Genomic DNA, 18,428 nt, shown 5'->3' with positions numbered 1-18,428 from the left:
ATGCTATCTTCATTTTAAAGTAGTACATTTTCTTCTTCTTTTAAAATTTGGAGCTATTAATATTTTAAATGATTATTTCCATGTACATTGTGTAATTTACTGATGGTCCTTAATTAGCCCCATAGGGATTTCAAATGTCAAACCACATTGAAATAAACCCAACTCAAGGAAAACTGTTAGGGTACCCTTCATTCTGTTAGGGTACCCTTCATTCTGTTTGGGTACCCTTCCTTCTGTTAGGGTACCCTTCCTTCTGTTAGGGTACCCTTCATTCTGTTAGGGTACCCTTCATTCTGTTAGGGTACCCTTCATTCTGTTAGGGTACCCTTCATTCTGTTAGGGTACCCTTCATTCTGTTAGGGTACCCTTCATTCTGTTAGGGTACCCTTCCTTCTGTTAGGTACCCTTCATTCTGTTAGGGTACCCTTCATTCTGTTAGGGTACCCTTCCTTCTGTTAGGGTACCCCTTCATTCTGTTAGGGTACCCTTCATTCCGTGACATAACATTTTTTCTATTATTTCGCAAATCTCTGATTTTGGAAGAGACTGACTTTATGACCAAAACTATCCTATTTACACTTTGTAGTCAATTTTAACACTTGAATAAATGATTTTGACTCATATCGATGCCACATTGGCTGTTTTCAAAAAGAGAAATTTCTTTTTAGGGACAGTCGCTCTTTAAGCATGTTGCTATCTAAAACAAAACAACACAAGCAAACAAACTAATTTGTTCTTAATATAGTTGTATTACTTTGGTTTTTCAGGAAACACACAATGATCCACACATTTTCTTAAACTGTACTACCGCAATACATCGATCTAGCCTTTCACTCCGTGGTGGACCCTTGCTCTATTAAGAAATACAACGTTTTAGTCTCAATGTAAAAAATAAATAAATAAAAGTCTGAATGAAACAATATATTTAGAGTAAAGAAAGCAAGGACAGAGTTTATCTGGTAGAACGTTCTGTTTGGACAGTTTGCTGGTGTTCTCTTTCCTGCTTGATCATAAGATAATGTCTCAGAGCTCTCCAAACCTGCGACCTGAAAAGGGTTCAAATCTGCTATAACCTCATAACATGACAGCCATGAACTATAGTTAAACTCCCCCTAATAAAGCAAACACATAATACTGAAAGCACAGGCAGAAGGACTAGTTCTCCCACAAACAGACATGGCTCAGGGGGAGGAGCCTGTTACTCCTCTTTCTCCAGAGATATATTATTGATGTATAGACTGGCTGGATTTCTCTGGCCCGGAGGATGTCCTGGAACAACAGAACTTTATCATTACAACTCATTCTATTTCTATGGCTAGAACCCAAGCTGGTTTTAGTTCTGGTTCTGCTGTGACCTGATGGATCGAGGACTACCCAGGCTGGTTATTATGGCTCTCAGTGAGGACTCAGGCCCCTCTAACGTTAAGCCCAGCAGGCTGCTATACTGAGCTTCTACAGTCTGATCCTTTCAGAACAGCCTGACTTGTTTCTTGAGCTCGTTTCTCTTCCACAGTGCCAGCCGGTCAAAATCAGACATAGTCATCCTAAACACCCGGTAGAAGTCCTCAGGAGACAGGTGGCGCTGGCAAAGAGAGATTACACACAGGTTAGTGTTGTTGCAGACATTGTCATCACCAACTCAGAAATGGAAATACAATTGACTTACGATATAGCATGTGCAGTGAGAGGTGTTCATTACTTGCATGTTAACAAACTGAGAGAAACTCACCTCTAGCCTGGCTCTGTCCACGTCATTGGGGGGCTGGTTCTGCCTCCTTATGGTGACCACCAACACGTCATATGGGTAGATCTGAGGGAGGAATGGTTTTGAGGAAAACATGAAATGATTTTAGATTTTCACACCATACATAAACTATGCAATGCTGGCCATCCTATTGTCAACGAATCACAGATGTTTGCCTGGGTCATACATTCACCTGTACTTCCTCTGACAACAAGCACACTTCCTGGTTCTTACCTGAGGTTAAAACTAAAGGTAAGATAGGATGGACACTAGCTGACTGGTCAGTCGGGACAACGTTCTCCATATCTCTCTCGGAATGGCTTTGAACCTCCTTCCCTGTCCAGACCTAGTTTCCAGGCGAGTGGACCTGGGGTGAACCTGTCTCCTGAGAGGAGCAGAGGAGACTCTTATCTCTGTGACACCATGGACCAGGTCAATTCCTGTAGTAGGAAGTGTCCCGCCAGCCCAGACTTCCTCATAGAGACATAGGGAGAATGTAGCCTAGCGGTGAGAGTGTTGGGCCAGGAACCGAAAGGATTCTGTTTTGAATAAATGAGCTGTAAAGGTGAAAAATCTAATGTGTTCTTGAGAAAGGCACTTTGTCATAATTTACTCCAGGGGTGCCGTACTATTGCGGCTGACCCTGTAAAACAACACAATTCACTGCAACAATTTGGTATACGTTTCCTCAATATCCTATTCTAGTGTTCTCTACTAGTGTTCTCATCAAGTGGTCTCTTCTAGTGTTTCCTACGAGTGTTCTCTACTAGTGTTCTCTACCAGTGTCCTCTTCTCGTGTTCTCTTCAAGTGGTCTCTACTAGTGTTCTCTACTAGTGTTTCCTACTAGTGTTCTCTACTAGTGTTCTCTGCTAGTGTTCTCATCAAGTGGTCTCCACTAGTGGTCTCTTCTAGTGTTCTCTACTCGTGTTCTCTACTAGTGTTCTCTACTAGTTTCTCATCAAGTGGTCTCCACTAGTGGTCTCTTCTAGTGTTCTGTACGAGTGTTCTCTACTAGTGTTTCCTACGAGTGTTTTCTACTAGTGTTCTCTCCTAGCGTTCTCTTCTAGTGTTCTCTCCTAGTGTTCTCTTCTAGCGTTCTCTACTCGTGTCCTCTACTCGTGTTCTCTACTCGTGTTCTCTACTCGTGTTCTCTACTAGTGTTTATCTTCTAGTGTTCTTAACTAGTGTTCTCTACTATTTTTTTCTACCAGTTTTCTCTTCTAGATTTCTATTCTAGTGTTTTCTACTAGTTTTCTCATCTAGTGTTCTCTTCTAGTGTTCTATTCTAGTGTTCTCTACTAGTGTTACCTACTAGTGTTTCCTACTAGTGTTCTCTACCAGTGTCCTCTTCCAGTGTTCTCTACTAGTGTTCTCAACTAGTGTTCTTTAGTAGTGTTCTATAGTAGTGTTCTCATCTAATGTTCTCTTCTAGTGGTCTCTATTAGTGTTCTCTACCAGTGTCCTCTTCCAGTGTTCTCTACTAGTGTTCTTTAGTAGTGTTCTATAGTAGTGTTCTCATCTAATGTTCTCTTCTAGTGTTCTCTAGTAGTGTTCTCTACTAGTGTTCTCTACCAGTGTCCTCTTCTCGTGGTCTCTTCTAGTGTTCTCTTCTAGTGTTCTTTAGAAGTGATATCTAAGAAGAGAACATTAGATGAGAACACTACTATAGAACACTACTAAATAACACTAGTAGAGAACACTAGTAGAGAACACTAGAAGAGGACACTGGTAGAGACCACTAATAGAGACCACTACTAGAGAACACTACTAAAGGACACTAGAAGAGAACACTAGCAGAGAACACTAGAAATTAAACACTAGTAGAGAACACGAGTAGAGGACACGAGTAGAGAACGCTAGAAGAGAACGCTAGACGAGAACGCTAGGAGAGAACACTAGAAGAGAACGCTAGGAGAGAACGCTTGTAGAGAACACTAGTAGGAAACACTAGCAGAGAACACTAGTAGAGAATATTAGTAGAGAACACTACTAGAGAACACTAGACGAGTACATTAGATGAGAACACTAGTAGAGAACACTACTAGAGAACACTAGAAGAGAACATTAGTGTTCTCTACTGGTGTTCTCTACTAGCGTTCTCTACTAGCGCTCTCTCCTAGGGTTTTCTTCTAGCGTTCTCTACTAGCGTTCTCTTCTAGCATACTCTTCTAGCATTCTATTCTAGCGTTCTATTCTAGCGTTCTATTCTAGTGTTCTCTACTTGTGTTCTTTTCTAGTGTTCTCTACTACTGGTCTCTACTACTTGTCTCTACTACTGGTCTCTTCCAGTGTCCTCTTCTAGTGTTATCTATTAGTGTTCTCTTCTAGTGTTCTCTACCTGTTCTCTCTACTCGTGTTCTGTTCTAGTGTTCTCTACTAGTGTTCTCTATTAATGTTCTCTCCTAGCGTTCTCTTCTAGTGTTCTCTACTAGTATTCTCTACTTGTGGTCTCTACTACTAGTCTCTACTGCTGGTTTTTTCTAGTGTTCTCTACCAGTGTCCTCTTCTCGTGTCTTCTTCTAGTGTTCTCTATGAGTGTTCTCTATTAGCATTCTCTACTCGTTTTCTCTACTCGTGGTCTCCTCTAGTCATCTCTACTCGTGTTCTATACTAGTGTTCTCTTCTAGTGTTCTCTACTAATGTTCTCTACTAGTGTTTTCTACTAGTTTTCTCTACTAGTGGTCTTTTCTAGTGTTCTCAACTAGTGTTCTCTTCTAGTGTTCTCTAGTAGTGTTCTTTAGTAGCATTCTCTACTGGCGTTATCTCCTAACAGTCTCTCCTAGCGTTCTCTACTCGTGTTCTCTACTAGTGTTCTCTACTAGTTTTCTAATCTAGTGTTCTCTACTAGTGTTCTAATCTAGTGTTCTCTACTAGTGTTCTCTACTAGTTTTCTCTTCTAGTGTTCTCTACTAGTGTTCTCTACTAGTGTTCTAATCTAGTGTTCTCTTCTAGTGTTCTCTTCTGGTGTTCTCTTCTGGTGTTCTCTACTAGTGTTCTCTATTAGTGTTCTCTTCTAGTGTTCTCTTCTAGTGTTCTCTACTAGTGTTCACTACTTGTGTTTTCTACTAGTGTTCACTACTAGTGTTCTCTACAGCCAGCTTACATTTGGTTCAGTGATAGTCAGTTTGTTCATTAATTTGCATAACATCTTACTTTGTATTCTGTAGAAAAAGAGAAAAAAAAGAGCTGATCAACACATTTATTCATATTCTCATTGGTTATGTAATTTGTAAGTGAAATTATTGAAAGGTAAAGCCACGATTGCTAACCTCGGATTCCCCAGTTAACTGCACTGCTGCTGTCGTACTGGAAATAATCTGCACTCTGGGGCTGAAAGAGACAGACGACAAGAATAATTCTTTTAGAGATACAAAAAAGTTATTGGTCTTTACTCTTGCTATAGGCTGGTTTGGGTCCACACAGGATCCATTTACAGCACCCACATCCTGTGACAACCCCCCGCCCCCATCAGGGAACTCACCCTGTGCAGTCCGTTCCTGCCATAGCCTGGCAACGAGGCTGACTTGGAGATAAAGGAGTCTGAAAGAGAAGAAGCACAAGCATCCCAGCCGTTCAGCCTGGGACCTGACCCATACACTGCGTCCCAGCAGAACACCGCAGCACGACTCAGGTAGAAACACTGTGAGGGTTGGGCAAGAAGCAATCTCTAACCGACTGCAAATGCAAGGCGATATAAGAGACAGCAGGGGGCGCTAACAGCAAACACAATTAGAGAAGCCTCTCTGTGATTTTCATTCACAGGCAATGAAATTACAAAGCAATGTCAAAGCCTGGAATATTATGTACTGGATATTGCATTATTACATTGTTACGAAAAAGTATGAAAATGTGTTCCGGACAAGAGCGTCTGCTAAATGAATAAAATGTAAGAATGCCCCCCTCTATGATGCAACACGCACGCTTTATAATCCCTGTGTAAACAATCATTAGGATAATTGATCTCAGGCTCTTGAAATGGCATTTGTTATCAATGGAATGACCATTGTCCCAGACAGAGAACAATCACAGGGTCAAAGAGGAATGGCTCAATCAATGTCAGTGGTGTAAAGTACTTAAATAAAAATACTTGAATGTACTGCTTAAGTCGTTTTTTTGGGGTATTTGTAATTTATTTTACTATTGATATTTTTTGACAACTTCTACTTTTACTTCACTACATTCCTAAAGAAGATTATGTACTTTTTACTCCATACATTTTCCCTGACACCCAAAAGTACTGGCTACATTTTGAATGCTTAGCAAGACAAGACAATTGTCTAATTCACACACTTATCAAGAGAACATCCCTGGTCATCCCTACTGCCTCAGATCTGGCCGACTCACTAAAACACATGCTTCATATCTAAATTGCTGAGTGTTGAGCTTGCCTCTGGCTATCAGAAAATAAACTTTAAAAACAAGCAAATAGAGCTGTCTGTTTTGCTTAATATAAGGAATTTGACACAATTTATACTTTATACTTTTAACACTTAGGTATATTTTTGCAATTACATTACATTTTAAGTATATTTCAAACCAATTCTACTCAAGTAGTATTTTACTGAGTGACTTTCAACTTTTACTTGAGTCATTTTCTATTAAGGTGTCTTTATTTTAGCTCAGGTAAGACAATTGGATACTTTTCCACCACTGGTCAACATCAGACGAGAGACATAGCTGAAGAGCCCATCTTGACTCCCCCCTGCATACCGAAGGGATGATCAACAAGGGGCTATGTGTTCTGTGAAAGGTGTGCCATGACACGCTAGTGGAATGGCGCTAACTTTACAAAAAAGTGTTGCATTATTTTCCAGAGAACGCATAGAAACCCCGAGTTGTTTATCCTGCTTATATTACAGCTATAACACATTTTGCCGCTAGAAATGTATTAATTTTGCGGTAGAAATGTGACAACATCCACTGAAGTAGCTAGCAGGTTTACTGATGTAGCTAGCACGTTTACTGAAGTAGATAGCAGGTTTACTGATGTAGCTAGCAGGTTTACTGAAGTAGCTAGCACATTTACTGAAGTAGATAGCAGGTTTACTGAAGTAGCTAGCACGTTTACTGAAGTAGATAGCACGTTTACTGAAGTAGCTAGCACGTTTACTGAAGTAGATAGCACGTTTACTGAAGTAGATAGCAGGTTTACTGAAGTAGATAGCAAGTTTACTGATGTTGCTAGCACGTTTACTGAAGTAGACAGCACGTTTACTGAAGTAGATAGCAAGTTTACTGAAGTAGATAGCAAGTTTACTGATGTTGCTAGCACGTTTACTGAAGTAGATAGAACGTTTACTGAAGTAGCTAGCAGGTTTACTGAAGTAGATAGCAAGTTTACTGATGTTGCTAGCACGTTTACTGAAGTAGACAGCACGTTTACTGAAGTAGATAGCAAGTTTACTGAAGTAGATAGAATGTTTACTGAAGTAGCTAGCACGTTTACTGAAGTAGCTAGCAGGTTTACTGAAGTAGATAGCAAGTTTACTGAAGTAGATAGAATGTTTACTGAAGTAGCTAGCAGGTTTACTGAAGTAGATAGAATGTTTACTGAAGTAGATAGCAAGTTTACTAGCTAGATAGTGAGCTACAGCTACATCATAGAACATGTAAGAATGAACTTCATAGCCATTTAATTATACCGTGAATTATAGGAAAATAATGCATGCTCTAGAATGCCCTTCAAGCCAATCAGAAAGAAGTATTCAACAATGCCATGGTATAAACTGATGTAACTGTACTACTGTCCCTCATTGATGACCCTGTCTATAGACAGACAATATACAGTAGGGCACCCCTCACTCACCACTGTCTGTACTGTAGTGGGATCTGGTGGGAGCTGAAAAGAGAGCGAGCGAGAGAGAGAGTGAGAGAGAGAGAGAGAGAGAGAGAGAGAGAGAGATAGAACGGCAGGAGAGAGAGAGAGAGAGAGTATGTAGAAAAAGATAAGAGAGACAGAAGAGAGAAAGAGAGGAGAGAGAAAGAAAGAAAGAATGAAAAGAGAGAGAGACACATAGTTAGATACAGCCTCTGCCTGTACAAATGCACGGTTAAGTGTTCTCATCTGGTCTCCTAAAGCTCCTATAATGGTTTCTCATCAGAGCCTTGAAACTAAAGGCCTTCCTGATACAATCAGTCTTGAATCCAGGGTGATGAAAGATACCAAACACACAGCAGCTGTGGTTCACAAGTTTTAGCGAAACTGCAGGATACTTAACAACGCGGATGATGGAGCGAAGAAGAAGTCTACAGGGACATTAGATAACACTGTTTGTCTTAGTGAGGAGTAAGACCTATAACAAAGACGAACAAGAGATATACAACAACGAGAACTGAAATGACAGTAGATTATGCATCTTAAACAAGACATCTCAGTTCTCCTCCCTGAAAAACACACGTTTTTGTCTTTTCCGACTAGTTCTGACTTTGCTGATAGCTACTTTATCAGGAACTGACTGTGATATGTGGTTGTCTCACCTAGCTATCTGAAGACGAATTCACTAACCGTAAATCGCTCTGGATTGGAGCATCTGCTAAATGACAAAAAAATTCAACGAGATGTGTCACGCCCTGGTCTTAGTATTCTGTGTTCTCTTTATTATTTTGGTTAGGCTAGGGTGTGACATGGGTGATTTATGTGGGTTTGTTTTGTCTAGTGGTTTTGTAGTTAATGGGATTGTGTTTAGTTAAGGGTAGCCTAGTGGTTAGAGCGTTAGAGCGTTGGACTAGCAACCGGAAGGTTGTGAGTTCAAACCTCTGAGCTGACAAGGTACAAATCTGTTGTTCTGCCCTGAACAGGCAGTTAACCCACTGTTCCTAGGCCGTCATTGAAAATAAGAATTTGTTCTTAACTGACTTGCCTGGTTAAATAAAGATAAAATAAAATTAAAAAATCTAGGTAAGTCTATGGTTGCCTGAGGGTTCTCAATCAGAGGCAGGTGTTTATTGTTGTCTCTGATTGGGAACCATATTTTAGGCAGCCATATTCGTTAGGGTCTCTTGTGGGTGATTGTTCCTGTCTCTGTGTTTTGCACCAGTTAGACTGTTTTCGGTTTTCCACGTTTCTTATTTGGTATTATACATTGTTCAAGTTATCATCTTTACAAAAGATGTTTCTAAATAACCACGCTGCGCTTTGGTCCTCCGATCCTTTCGCCTCCTCTTCAGATGAAGAGGAGGAAGACCGTGACAGAATCACCCACCAACCAAGGACCAAGCGGCGTGGTAACAGAAGGCGACAGCAGCAGCAGCAGGAACAACAGCGGCCAGCATCGCAGGACTCCTGGACATGGGAGGAGATTTTGAACAGAGAGGGACCCTGGGCACAGCCTGGGGAATATCGCTGGGAGGGTGCAGTGCATCCTATGCCTGCGCTCCGCTCGTGCCGGGCAAATGTGGGAGTGGAGCCTATGGGAGAGGTGCCGCCAGAGTCTCCCGTCTGCCCGGAGCCGCCAGTCAGCATGGAGCAGCCAGAGCCGCCTGTCAGCATGGATCAGCCAGAGCCGCCAGTCAGCATGGATCCGCCAGAGCCGCCAGTCAGCCATAGATCGCCGGCGCCAGTCAGCCAAGATCCACACAGTCAGCCAGGATCCGCCAGATCCGTCAGCCAGGATCTGCCAGATCCGCCAGTCAGCATGGATCCGCCAGATCCGCCAGTCAGCATGGATCAGCCAGATCCGCCAGTCAGCCAAGATCCGCCAGAGCCGCCAGTCAGTGACAAGATGAATAACTGTTGCATCAACATACAGCAGCTCTCCCCACAGCATGTGTCTGTATATCAAAGTCCAAAATAGCCCCCTATTCCTCATATAGCGCCATGTGACCTGTGACCTCACAACATAGGGAAACGGGTGCCGTTATGGGACGGACCCCCAGCGGTCAGGTTAAACACCCAGATCAATGGCTCCTTCAGAAAGCTTTCATGTGCATCACATCAGTCAATGTGTCTGGCTGGTCCTGGTGCTGGTCCTGGTCCTGGTGCTGGTCCTGGTCCTGGTGCTGGCCCTGATGCTGGTCCTGGTGCTGGTCCTGGTCCTGGTGCTGGTCCTGGTCCTTGTCCTGTTCTCACTTTCCCCAAAGACACAACATCCATTAAACATGGCGGAAGCTTTAATGAGTCATCAATAAAACAGGAAGAGGGACATGCAGGAGGTGGCTCCAACTAGAGTGGAGCTGTGGGGGAAGTCGTATGTACGCCCTACATAATACACATTCCCCCTCTGCATCTCTCTCTCTCTCTCTCTCTCTCAATTCAATTCAATTCAAGGGCTTTATTGGCATGGGAAACGTGTTAACATTGCCAAAGCAAGTAAGGTAGATAATATATATCTCTCTCTCTCGTCTCTCTCTCTCTCTCTCTCTCTCTCTCTCTCTCTCTCTCGTTTCCCCACCTTAACATGCAAACAGGCACTTAATGTGATGAGGAGGGAGGAGGATCAATGTAAGTGTACACATCCTTCATCAGAGCAGTCTGAAACACATGACTAGTCTCAGCTCTATGAGGCTGTGGACTGATTGACAGACATAGTATCTATCTCCAGCAATAAATAATTTCCTTCTTCTCTGCTCCCTGCTCTACTCTGCTCTGCTCTCCTGCTCTGCTCTGCTCTCTGCTTTACTCTCTGCTCTGCTCTATTCTCTGCTCCTGCTCTGCTCCTTGCTCTACTCTCTGCTCTACTCTCTGCTCCCTGCTCTGCTCCTTGCTCTACCCTCTGCTCCTTGCTCTACTCTTTGCTCTCTGCTCTACTCTCGACTCTCTGCTCTACTTTCTGCCCTACTCTCTGCTCTACTCTCTGCCCTATGCTCTCTGCTCCCTGCCCTGCTCTCTGCTCCCTGCCCTGCTCTCTGCTCCCAGCTCTGCTCTACTCTCTGCTCTACTCTCTACTCTCTGCTCTCTGCCCTACTCTCTGCTCTCTACGCTCTGCTCCCTGCTCTGCTCTCTGCTCTGCGCTATGCTCTCTGCTCTCTGCTCCCTGCCCTACTCTCTGCTCTACTCTCTGCTCCCTTCTCTGCTCCCTGCTCTACTCTCTGCTCTAGCTCTCTGCTCTCTCTCTGCCCTACTCTCTGCTCTACTGCTCTGCTCTCTGCTCCCTGCTCTGCGCTCTCTGCTCCCTGCTCTACTCTCTGCTCTACTCTCTGCTCTATGCTCTCTGCTCCCTGCTCTAATCTGCTCTACTCTCTGCTCTACTCTCTGCTCTAATCTGCTCTACTCTCTGCTCTGCTCTATGCTCTCTGCTCTAATCTGCTCTACTCTCTGCCCTACTCTCTGCTCTACTCTCTGCTCCCTGCTCTGCTCTCTGCTCCCTGCTCTGCGCTCTCTGCTCCCTGCTCTAATCTGCTCTACTCTCTGCTCTACTCTCTGCTTTCTGCTCTACTCTCTGCTCTACTCTCTGCTCTGCTCTCTGTTCCCTGCTTTACTCTCTACTCTCTGCTCTACTCTCTGCTCTGCTCTTCTCTGCTCTACTCTCTGCTCCCTGCTCTACTCTCTGCTCTGCTCTCTGCTCTTCTCTCTGCCTCCCTGTGTGTTATCATTAGAGATAAGACATGATAAACTGCCATGATAGCTAATCAGGTTCAGTTGGTCACAATGTATCAGTTTAATCAGGGAGAGGGGGGTGAAGGTCAAGGTTCTGTGTGTGTGTGTGTGTGTGTGTGTGTGTGTGTGTGTGTGTGTGTGTGTGTGTGTGTGTGTGTGTGTGTGTGTGTGTGCGTTGCTATGCACATAATGTTAGATTACTTCTGTGTTTATGTGCGGAAAATGCTTGAAGCATAGTTTCTGTGTGTGGTTGGGTGGGTTCCACATTCTACTGCTCTGCCCCTCACTGTGCTGCCAGTGTAGAGGGGGTTTAGAGGGGGTCTGGGATATCCCCCACTGTGCTGCCAGTGTAGAGGGGGTGTAGAGGGGGTCTGGGATATCCCTCACTGTGCTGCCAGTGTAGAGGGGGTGTAGAGAGGGTCTGGGATATCCCCCACTGTGCTGCCAGTGTAGAGGGGGTGTAGAGGGGGTCTGGGATATCCCCCACTGTGCTGCCAGTGTAGAGGGGGTGTAGAGGGGGTCTGGGATATCCCCCTGTCCCCTATCTCAGCTGGAGCTGGGTGCTCTGTAACTCCCTGTGTTCCCCTGACTAATCTATTAACAGTAGGAGAGGAAAGCACACAGGAACACCTGACAACATCACCCCTCCTCTCTCTTTTTCTCTCTCTTTCGTTCTCTTCTCCCCGTCAGTGTGTGATCCTCCAGTGTCTGGGTACAGAGACAATCATCACAGTCACAGGGCTGGAAGCTCTGACCATATATCAAGTCTGGCAACCCTGAGGGGGATCTCATATCACAACAACATCCCTCTCACTTGAATTTATACACCATCTGGCAACCCTCACCATCTGGCAAGGCCTCAAAATATTTCAGCATTATGTAGCTACATACAGTATGTGATGGTACATAGATGGTTGATGTAAAGGCACAGCTCGGTGGTAGATTACACGGTAGTGCGTCCCAAATGGGAACCTATTCACTACATAGTGCACCGGTCCTGGTCAAAAGTAGTGCACTATAAAGGGAGTAGGGCCCTGGGCCCTGGTCAAAAGTAGTGCACTATAAAGGGAGTAGGGTGCCATTTGGGATTCATTTGTAATACATCTGGATCGTCAAGACAGCGCTGAGTCATTATGGACCGGCTCCTCTTATAACAACATTCGTCAGTCAGTCAGTCAGTCAGTCAGTCAGTCAGTCAGTCAGTCAGTCAGTCAGCCCATCAGAGAAGGAGATTAAACTCATCCCTCATCTCTCTCTGTCTCAGACTCCTGACGCTCTACTCTCCTCTCACCTCCACACTGCTGCTGAGGAGCTAGCTTAGGGCAGACAGACAGGCAGACAGACAGGCAGGCAGGCAGGCAGGCAGGCAGGCAGGCAGGCAGGCAGACAGACAGACAGACAGACAGACAGGCAGGCAGGCAGGCAGGCAGGCAGGCAGGCAGGCAGGCAGACAGACAGACAGACAGGCAGGCAGGCAGGCAGGCAGGCAGGCAGACAGACAGACAGACAGACAGACAGACAGACAGACAGACAGACAGACAGACAGACAGACAGACAGACAGACAGACAGACAGACAGACAGACAGAGACAAAGACAGACAGACAGACAGACAGGCAGACAGGCAGACAGGCAGACAGGCAGACAGGCAGGCAGGCAGGCAGGCAGGCAGCTCAAAGTCCAGGAGAGATTTCCTGCAGCACTATTGGTCTTTGTGCGAGGTTTTATTTCTTAACCTTTATTTAACCTTTAAAAACAAATTGTAATTTTACAATGACGGCCTACCAAAAGGCAAAAGGCCTCCTACGGGACGGGGGCCTGGGATTACAAAATAAAAAATAAATACAATATAAATATAGGACAAAACACACATCACGACAAGAGAGACAGCACAACACGACATAAAGAGAGACCTAAGACAACCCTAAGACAACAACATAGCAAGGCAGCAACACATGACAACACAGCATGGCAGCAACACAACATGGTAGCAACACAACATGACAACAACATGGTAGCAACACAGCATGACAACAACATGTCAGCAACACAACATGGTAATAACATGGTAGCAACACAACATGGTAGCAGCACAAAACAGGGTGCAAACATTGTTGGGCACAGATAACAGCACAAAGGGCAAGAGACTACATCACACAAAGCAGCCACAACTGTCAGTAAGAGTGTCATGATTGAGTCTTTGAATGAAGAGATTGAGATACAACTGTCCAGTTTGAGTGTTTGTTGCAGCTTGTTCCAGTCGCTTGCTGCAGCGAACTGAAAAGAGGAGCGACCCAGGGATGTGTGTTTTGGGGACCTTTAACTGGCAGAACGGGTTGTTGACGTGTTGAAGCAGCAGACACACAGTTTGGACACTCATCGGTACAACACAAGACATGCAACCAGAGTGTCTCTTCACAGTCCCCAGGCTCAGAACAGAGGTTGAGAAACACACAGTTCGGACACTCATCGGTACAACACAAGACATGCAACCAGAGTGTCTCTTCACAGTCCCCAGGCTCAGAACAGAGGTTGAGAAACACACAGTTTGGAAACTCATCGGTACAACACAAGACATGCAACCAGAGTGTCTCTTCACAGTCCCCAGGCTCAGAACAGAGGTTGAGAAACACACAGTTTGGACACTCATCGGTACAACACAAGACATGCAACCAGAGTGTCTCTTCACAGTCCCCAGGTCCAGAACAGAGGTTGGGAAACGCACAGGATTAAATAGAGCCATGACTACATGGAACTCTCTGGTAACCCAGGTAACATGACTACATGGAACTCTCTGGTAACCCAGGTAACATGACTACATGGAACTCTCTGGTAACCCAGGTAACATGACTACATGGAACTCTCTGGTAACCCAGGTAACATGACTACACGGAACTCTCTGGTAACCCAGGTAACATGACTACATGGAACTCTCTGGTAACCCAGGTGACATGACTACATGGAACTCTCTGGTAACCCAGGTAACATGACTACATGGAACTCTCTGGTAACCCAGGTAACATGACTACATAGAACTCTCTGGTAACCCAGGTGACATGACTACATAGAACTCTCTGGTAACCCAGGTAACATGACTACATAGAACTCTCTGGTAACCCAGGTAACATGACTACATAGAACTCTCTGGTAACCCAGGTAACATGACTACATAGAACTCTCTGGTAACCCAGGTAACATGACTACATAGAACTCTCTGGTAACCCAGGTAACATGACTACATAGAACTCTCTGGCAACCTGCACATGCGCACTACATGAACCCTACAAATCGCCAGGTAACATGACTACATGGCCTCTGGTAACTCCAGGTTACATGACTACATGGAACTCTCTGGTAACCCAGGTAACATGACTACATAGAACTCTCTGGTAACCCAGGTAACATGACTACATAGAACTCTCTGGTAACCCAGGTAACATGACTACATAGAACTCTCTGGTAACCGGCTAGGTATACATGACTACATAGAACCTCTGGTAACCCAGGTAACATGACTACGTAGAACTCTCTGGTAACCCAGGTAACATGACTGCATAGAACTCTCTGGTAACCCAGGTAACATGACTACATACGAACTCTCTGGTAACCCAGGTAACATGACTACATAGAACTCTCTGGTAACCCAGGTAACATGACTACATAGAACTCTCTGGTAACCCAGGTAACATGACTGCATAGAACTCTCTGGTAACCCAGGTAACATGACTACATAGAACTCTCTGGTAACCCAGGTAACTCAAGCTAGAAATAAATCAGCTTAAGGCACGACAGGGACTGTGAAGAGACACACAGACATTTTGATGCACTTTCTATTGTATTGTGCATTGTATAATTTATTGTATTATGTATGTGATGCGTGGGTTGGGGTACGACTGTGACATGTGGTTGTCTTGCCTGGCTATCTTAAGATGAAAGCACTAGCTGTGGATCTCTCTGGAAGGCAGCGTCTGCTGAACGGCTGAATTGTATATTCATCTATTATATCTGTGTTGTTTCCTGTTTGGACACTAGGAAGAGGAGGCGCTGCCTCGGCAGCAGCTGACTGGGGATCCTAATAAATACTATTTCTATAACAGTAAGATGATCCATCACGTCTCAATACTTGTGTCCATGTGGATAAAAGGATGGACTGGGGCTTAACACCATGGATGGTGGTGGGATGTCTTACATCCGTTGACAGTGTTACCGTAGCCCACATTGTGCAGGGCCTCTTTGCTGCCACTGCGGGAGTTGGTGCGGGAGTTGGTGCGGGAGTTGGTGCGGGAGTTCCGTGCGCTGCTCCACGGGTCATTGTCATAGGAACCAGACCTGGCTTTCATCTCCTCCTTCAGAATCATACGGCCTATACCACCTTGGAGCTAGGAGAGAGAGAGAGAGAGAGAGAGAGAGATGGAGGGGGAAGAGAAGGAGAGAGAGAGAGATGGAGGGGGAAGAGAAGGAGAGAAGGAGAGACGGAGGGGAAGAGAAGGAGAGAGAGAGAGATGAAGGGGGAAGAGAAGGAGAGAGAGATGGAGGGGAAGAGAAGGAGAGAGAGAGATGGAGGGGGAAGAGAAGGAGAGAGAGAGATGGAGGAGGAAGAGAAGGAGAGAAGGAGAGACGGAGGAAGAGAAGGAGAGAGAGAGATGGAGGGGGAAGAGAAGGAGAGAGAGAGATGGAGGGGGAAGAGAAGGAGAGAGAGAGAGATGGAGGGGGAAGAGAAGGAGAGAGAGAGATGGAGTGGGAAGAGAAGGAGAGAGAGAGAGATGGAGGGGAAGAGAAGGAGAGAGAGAGATGGAGGAGGAAGAGAAGGAGAGAGGAGAGACAGAGGGGGAAGAGAAGGAGAGAGAGAGAGATGGAGGGGGAAGAGAAGGAGAGAAGGAGAGACGGAGGGGAAGAGAAGGAGAGAGAGCGAGAGAGAAAGAGGGAGGAAGGAAAGAGAGTAGAGAGAGAGCAGAGAGAGAGAAAGAGGGAGGGAAGGAAAGAGAGTAGAGAGAGAGCGAGAGAGAAAGAGGAGGAAGGAAGAGAGTAGAGAGAGATGGAGGGGAAGAGAAGGAGAGAAGGAGAGAGAGAGCGAAAGAGAAAGAGGGAGGAAAGGAAAAAGAGTAGAGAGAGAGACGAGAGAGAAAGAGGGAGGGAAGGAAAGAGAGTAGAGAGAGAGAGCGAGAGAGAAAGAGGGAGTGAAGGAAAGAGAGTAGAGAGAGAGAGAGAGAGAGAGAGAAAGAGGGAGGGAAGGAAAGAGAGTAGAGAGAGAGAGAGAGAGAGAGAGAGAGAGAGAGAGAGAGAGAGGAAAAGGAGACAAAGAAAGAGAACACATGAGCATAAGGCTTGAGCAGAGCAACAGGGATAATGTCTGGGGATGAAGACTGTTCTGCCCTGTAGACAACATTCATTAAATATTTACAGCCATATCTTGCCAAAACAACAAATAAACAATGTTGAGTAGTGGTATTTCCTGAAATTTTCTGCATTTTGAATCTTTAAAGAAATAAAACATTCAGATAAATAAATTATTTATAGTACATTTAATATTGCAAAGATGGCTAATCAATGTTTCCTTTTCATTGGTCCACACTCTCTCAGTCACAGATACAAATGAATAGTATTTTGAATAGCATATATTGTGTCATACTGACTCTGTTAAGGCTTTGATTCCACCCATCCTCCTCTCCACCTGAGGAAAACCTCCGGGCACGAGTAGCTGAGATGAGACAGAGAGAGAGAAAAAAAGAAAGAAAGAAAGAAAGAATGAGAGAAAGGATAGAGGGAAATCACACCTACTGTTAAGACACAGCCTTTGAGAGAGAGATTTGAAATACTCAAGGTTACTACACACAGGAATTCCCTGATGAGACGTGCTCTCTTTAGTTCAAAAACATCTTGATCAATATATCAGTCAATTTCTCAATAACCCATTGAGCCAACAGTGAATCCTCTGGGTCCTTAGCAGCAGTACCTCTGGGAGTAGGAGTGTCGGGGTAGTGGTTAGACGGTACCTCTGGGAGAGGGAGTGTAGGGGTAGTGGTTAGACGGTACCTCTGGGAGAGGGAGTGTCGGGGTAGTGGTTAGACGGTACCTCTGGGAGAGGGAGTGTCGGGGTAGTGGTTAGACGGTACCTCTGGGAGAGGGAGTGTCGGGGTAGTGGTTAGACGGTACATCTGGGAGAGGGAATGTAGGGGTAGTGGTTAGATGGTACCTCTGGCAGAGGGAGTGTACCTCTGGGAGAGGGAGTGTGGGGTAGTGATTAGACGGTACCTCTGGGAAAGGGAGTGTAGGGGTAGTGGTTAGACGGTACCTCTTGGAGAGGGAGTGTAGGGGTAGTGGTTAGACGGTACCTCTGGGAGAGGGAGTGTAGGGGTAGTGGTTAGACGGTACCTCTGGGAGAGGGAGTGTAGGGGTAGTGGTTAGACGGTACCTCTGGGAGAGGGAGTGTCGGGGTGAGTGGTTAGACGGTACCTCTGGGAGAGGGAGTGTCGGGGTAGTGGTTAGATCTGGTACATCTGGGAGAGGGAATGTAGGGGTAGTGGTTAGATGGTACCTCTGGCAGAGGGAGTGTACTCTGGGAGAGGGAGTGTAAGTGATTAGACGGTACCTCTGGGAGAGGGAGTGTAGGGGTAGTGGTTAGACGGTACCTCTGGGGAGAGGGAGTGTAGGGGTAGTGGTTAGACGGTACTCTCTGGGGGAGAGGGAGTGTCGGGGTAGTGGTTAGACGGTACCTCTGGGAGAGGGAGTGTAGGGGTAGTGGTTAGACGGTACCTCTGGGAGAGGGAGTGTAGGGGTAGTGGTTAGATGGTACCTCTGGGAGAGGGAGTGTAGGGGTAGTGGTTAGATGGTACCTCTGGGAGAGGGAGTGTACCTCTGGGAGAGGGAGTGTGGGGTAGTGATTAGACGGTACCTCTGGGAAAGGGAGTGTAGGGGTAGTGGTTAGACGGTACCTCTTGGAGAGGGAGTGTAGGGGTAGTGGTTAGACGGTACCTCTGGGAGAGGGAGTGTAGGGGTAGTGGTTAGACGGTACCTCTGGGAGAGGGAGTGTAGGGGTAGTGATTAGACGGTACCTCTGGGAAAGGGAGTGTAGGGGTAGTGGTTAAGACGGTACCTCTTGGAGAGGAGTGTAGGGGTAGTGGTTAGACGGTACCTCTGGGAGAGGAGTGTA

At 45.5% G+C, this 18,428-nt stretch overlaps 1 protein-coding gene and 1 long non-coding RNA gene across 3 annotated transcripts; both read right to left on the bottom strand.

Moving 5' to 3' along the window:
• Window positions 1-729: 729 nt before the first annotated feature.
• On the bottom strand, window positions 730-3,322 carry LOC135536173 (uncharacterized). Its single transcript, XR_010454956.1, has 2 exons — window positions 1,730-3,322; window positions 730-1,582 (listed from the first exon to the last, which is right to left on the bottom strand). It is a non-coding gene; the product is annotated as an uncharacterized LOC135536173 (long non-coding RNA).
• A 622-nt stretch (window positions 3,323-3,944) lies between these two features.
• LOC135536174 (actin-binding LIM protein 3-like) lies at window positions 3,945-16,986 on the bottom strand. 2 transcript variants are annotated; one of them, XM_064962554.1, is made up of 5 exons: window positions 16,912-16,986; window positions 15,468-15,657; window positions 7,552-7,584; window positions 5,227-5,285; window positions 3,945-5,075 (listed from the first exon to the last, which is right to left on the bottom strand). In XM_064962554.1, the coding sequence occupies exons 2-5, from the start codon at window positions 15,634-15,636 to the stop codon at window positions 5,010-5,012; spliced, it is 327 nt and encodes a 108-aa protein (XP_064818626.1). In that variant the 5' UTR covers window positions 15,637-15,657; window positions 16,912-16,986; the 3' UTR covers window positions 3,945-5,009. The 2 variants fall into 2 exon arrangements, with proteins under 2 accessions (XP_064818626.1, XP_064818625.1); XM_064962553.1 differs by having other exon boundaries at window positions 7,552-7,574.
• Window positions 16,987-18,428: the final 1,442 nt, after the last annotated feature.

This window comes from Oncorhynchus masou, unplaced genomic scaffold (assembly GCF_036934945.1).
Source record: "Oncorhynchus masou masou isolate Uvic2021 unplaced genomic scaffold, UVic_Omas_1.1 unplaced_scaffold_5644, whole genome shotgun sequence".
NCBI classification, from domain to species: domain Eukaryota; kingdom Metazoa; phylum Chordata; class Actinopteri; order Salmoniformes; family Salmonidae; genus Oncorhynchus; species Oncorhynchus masou.
This window is presented reverse-complemented; position numbering and strand designations above follow the sequence as displayed.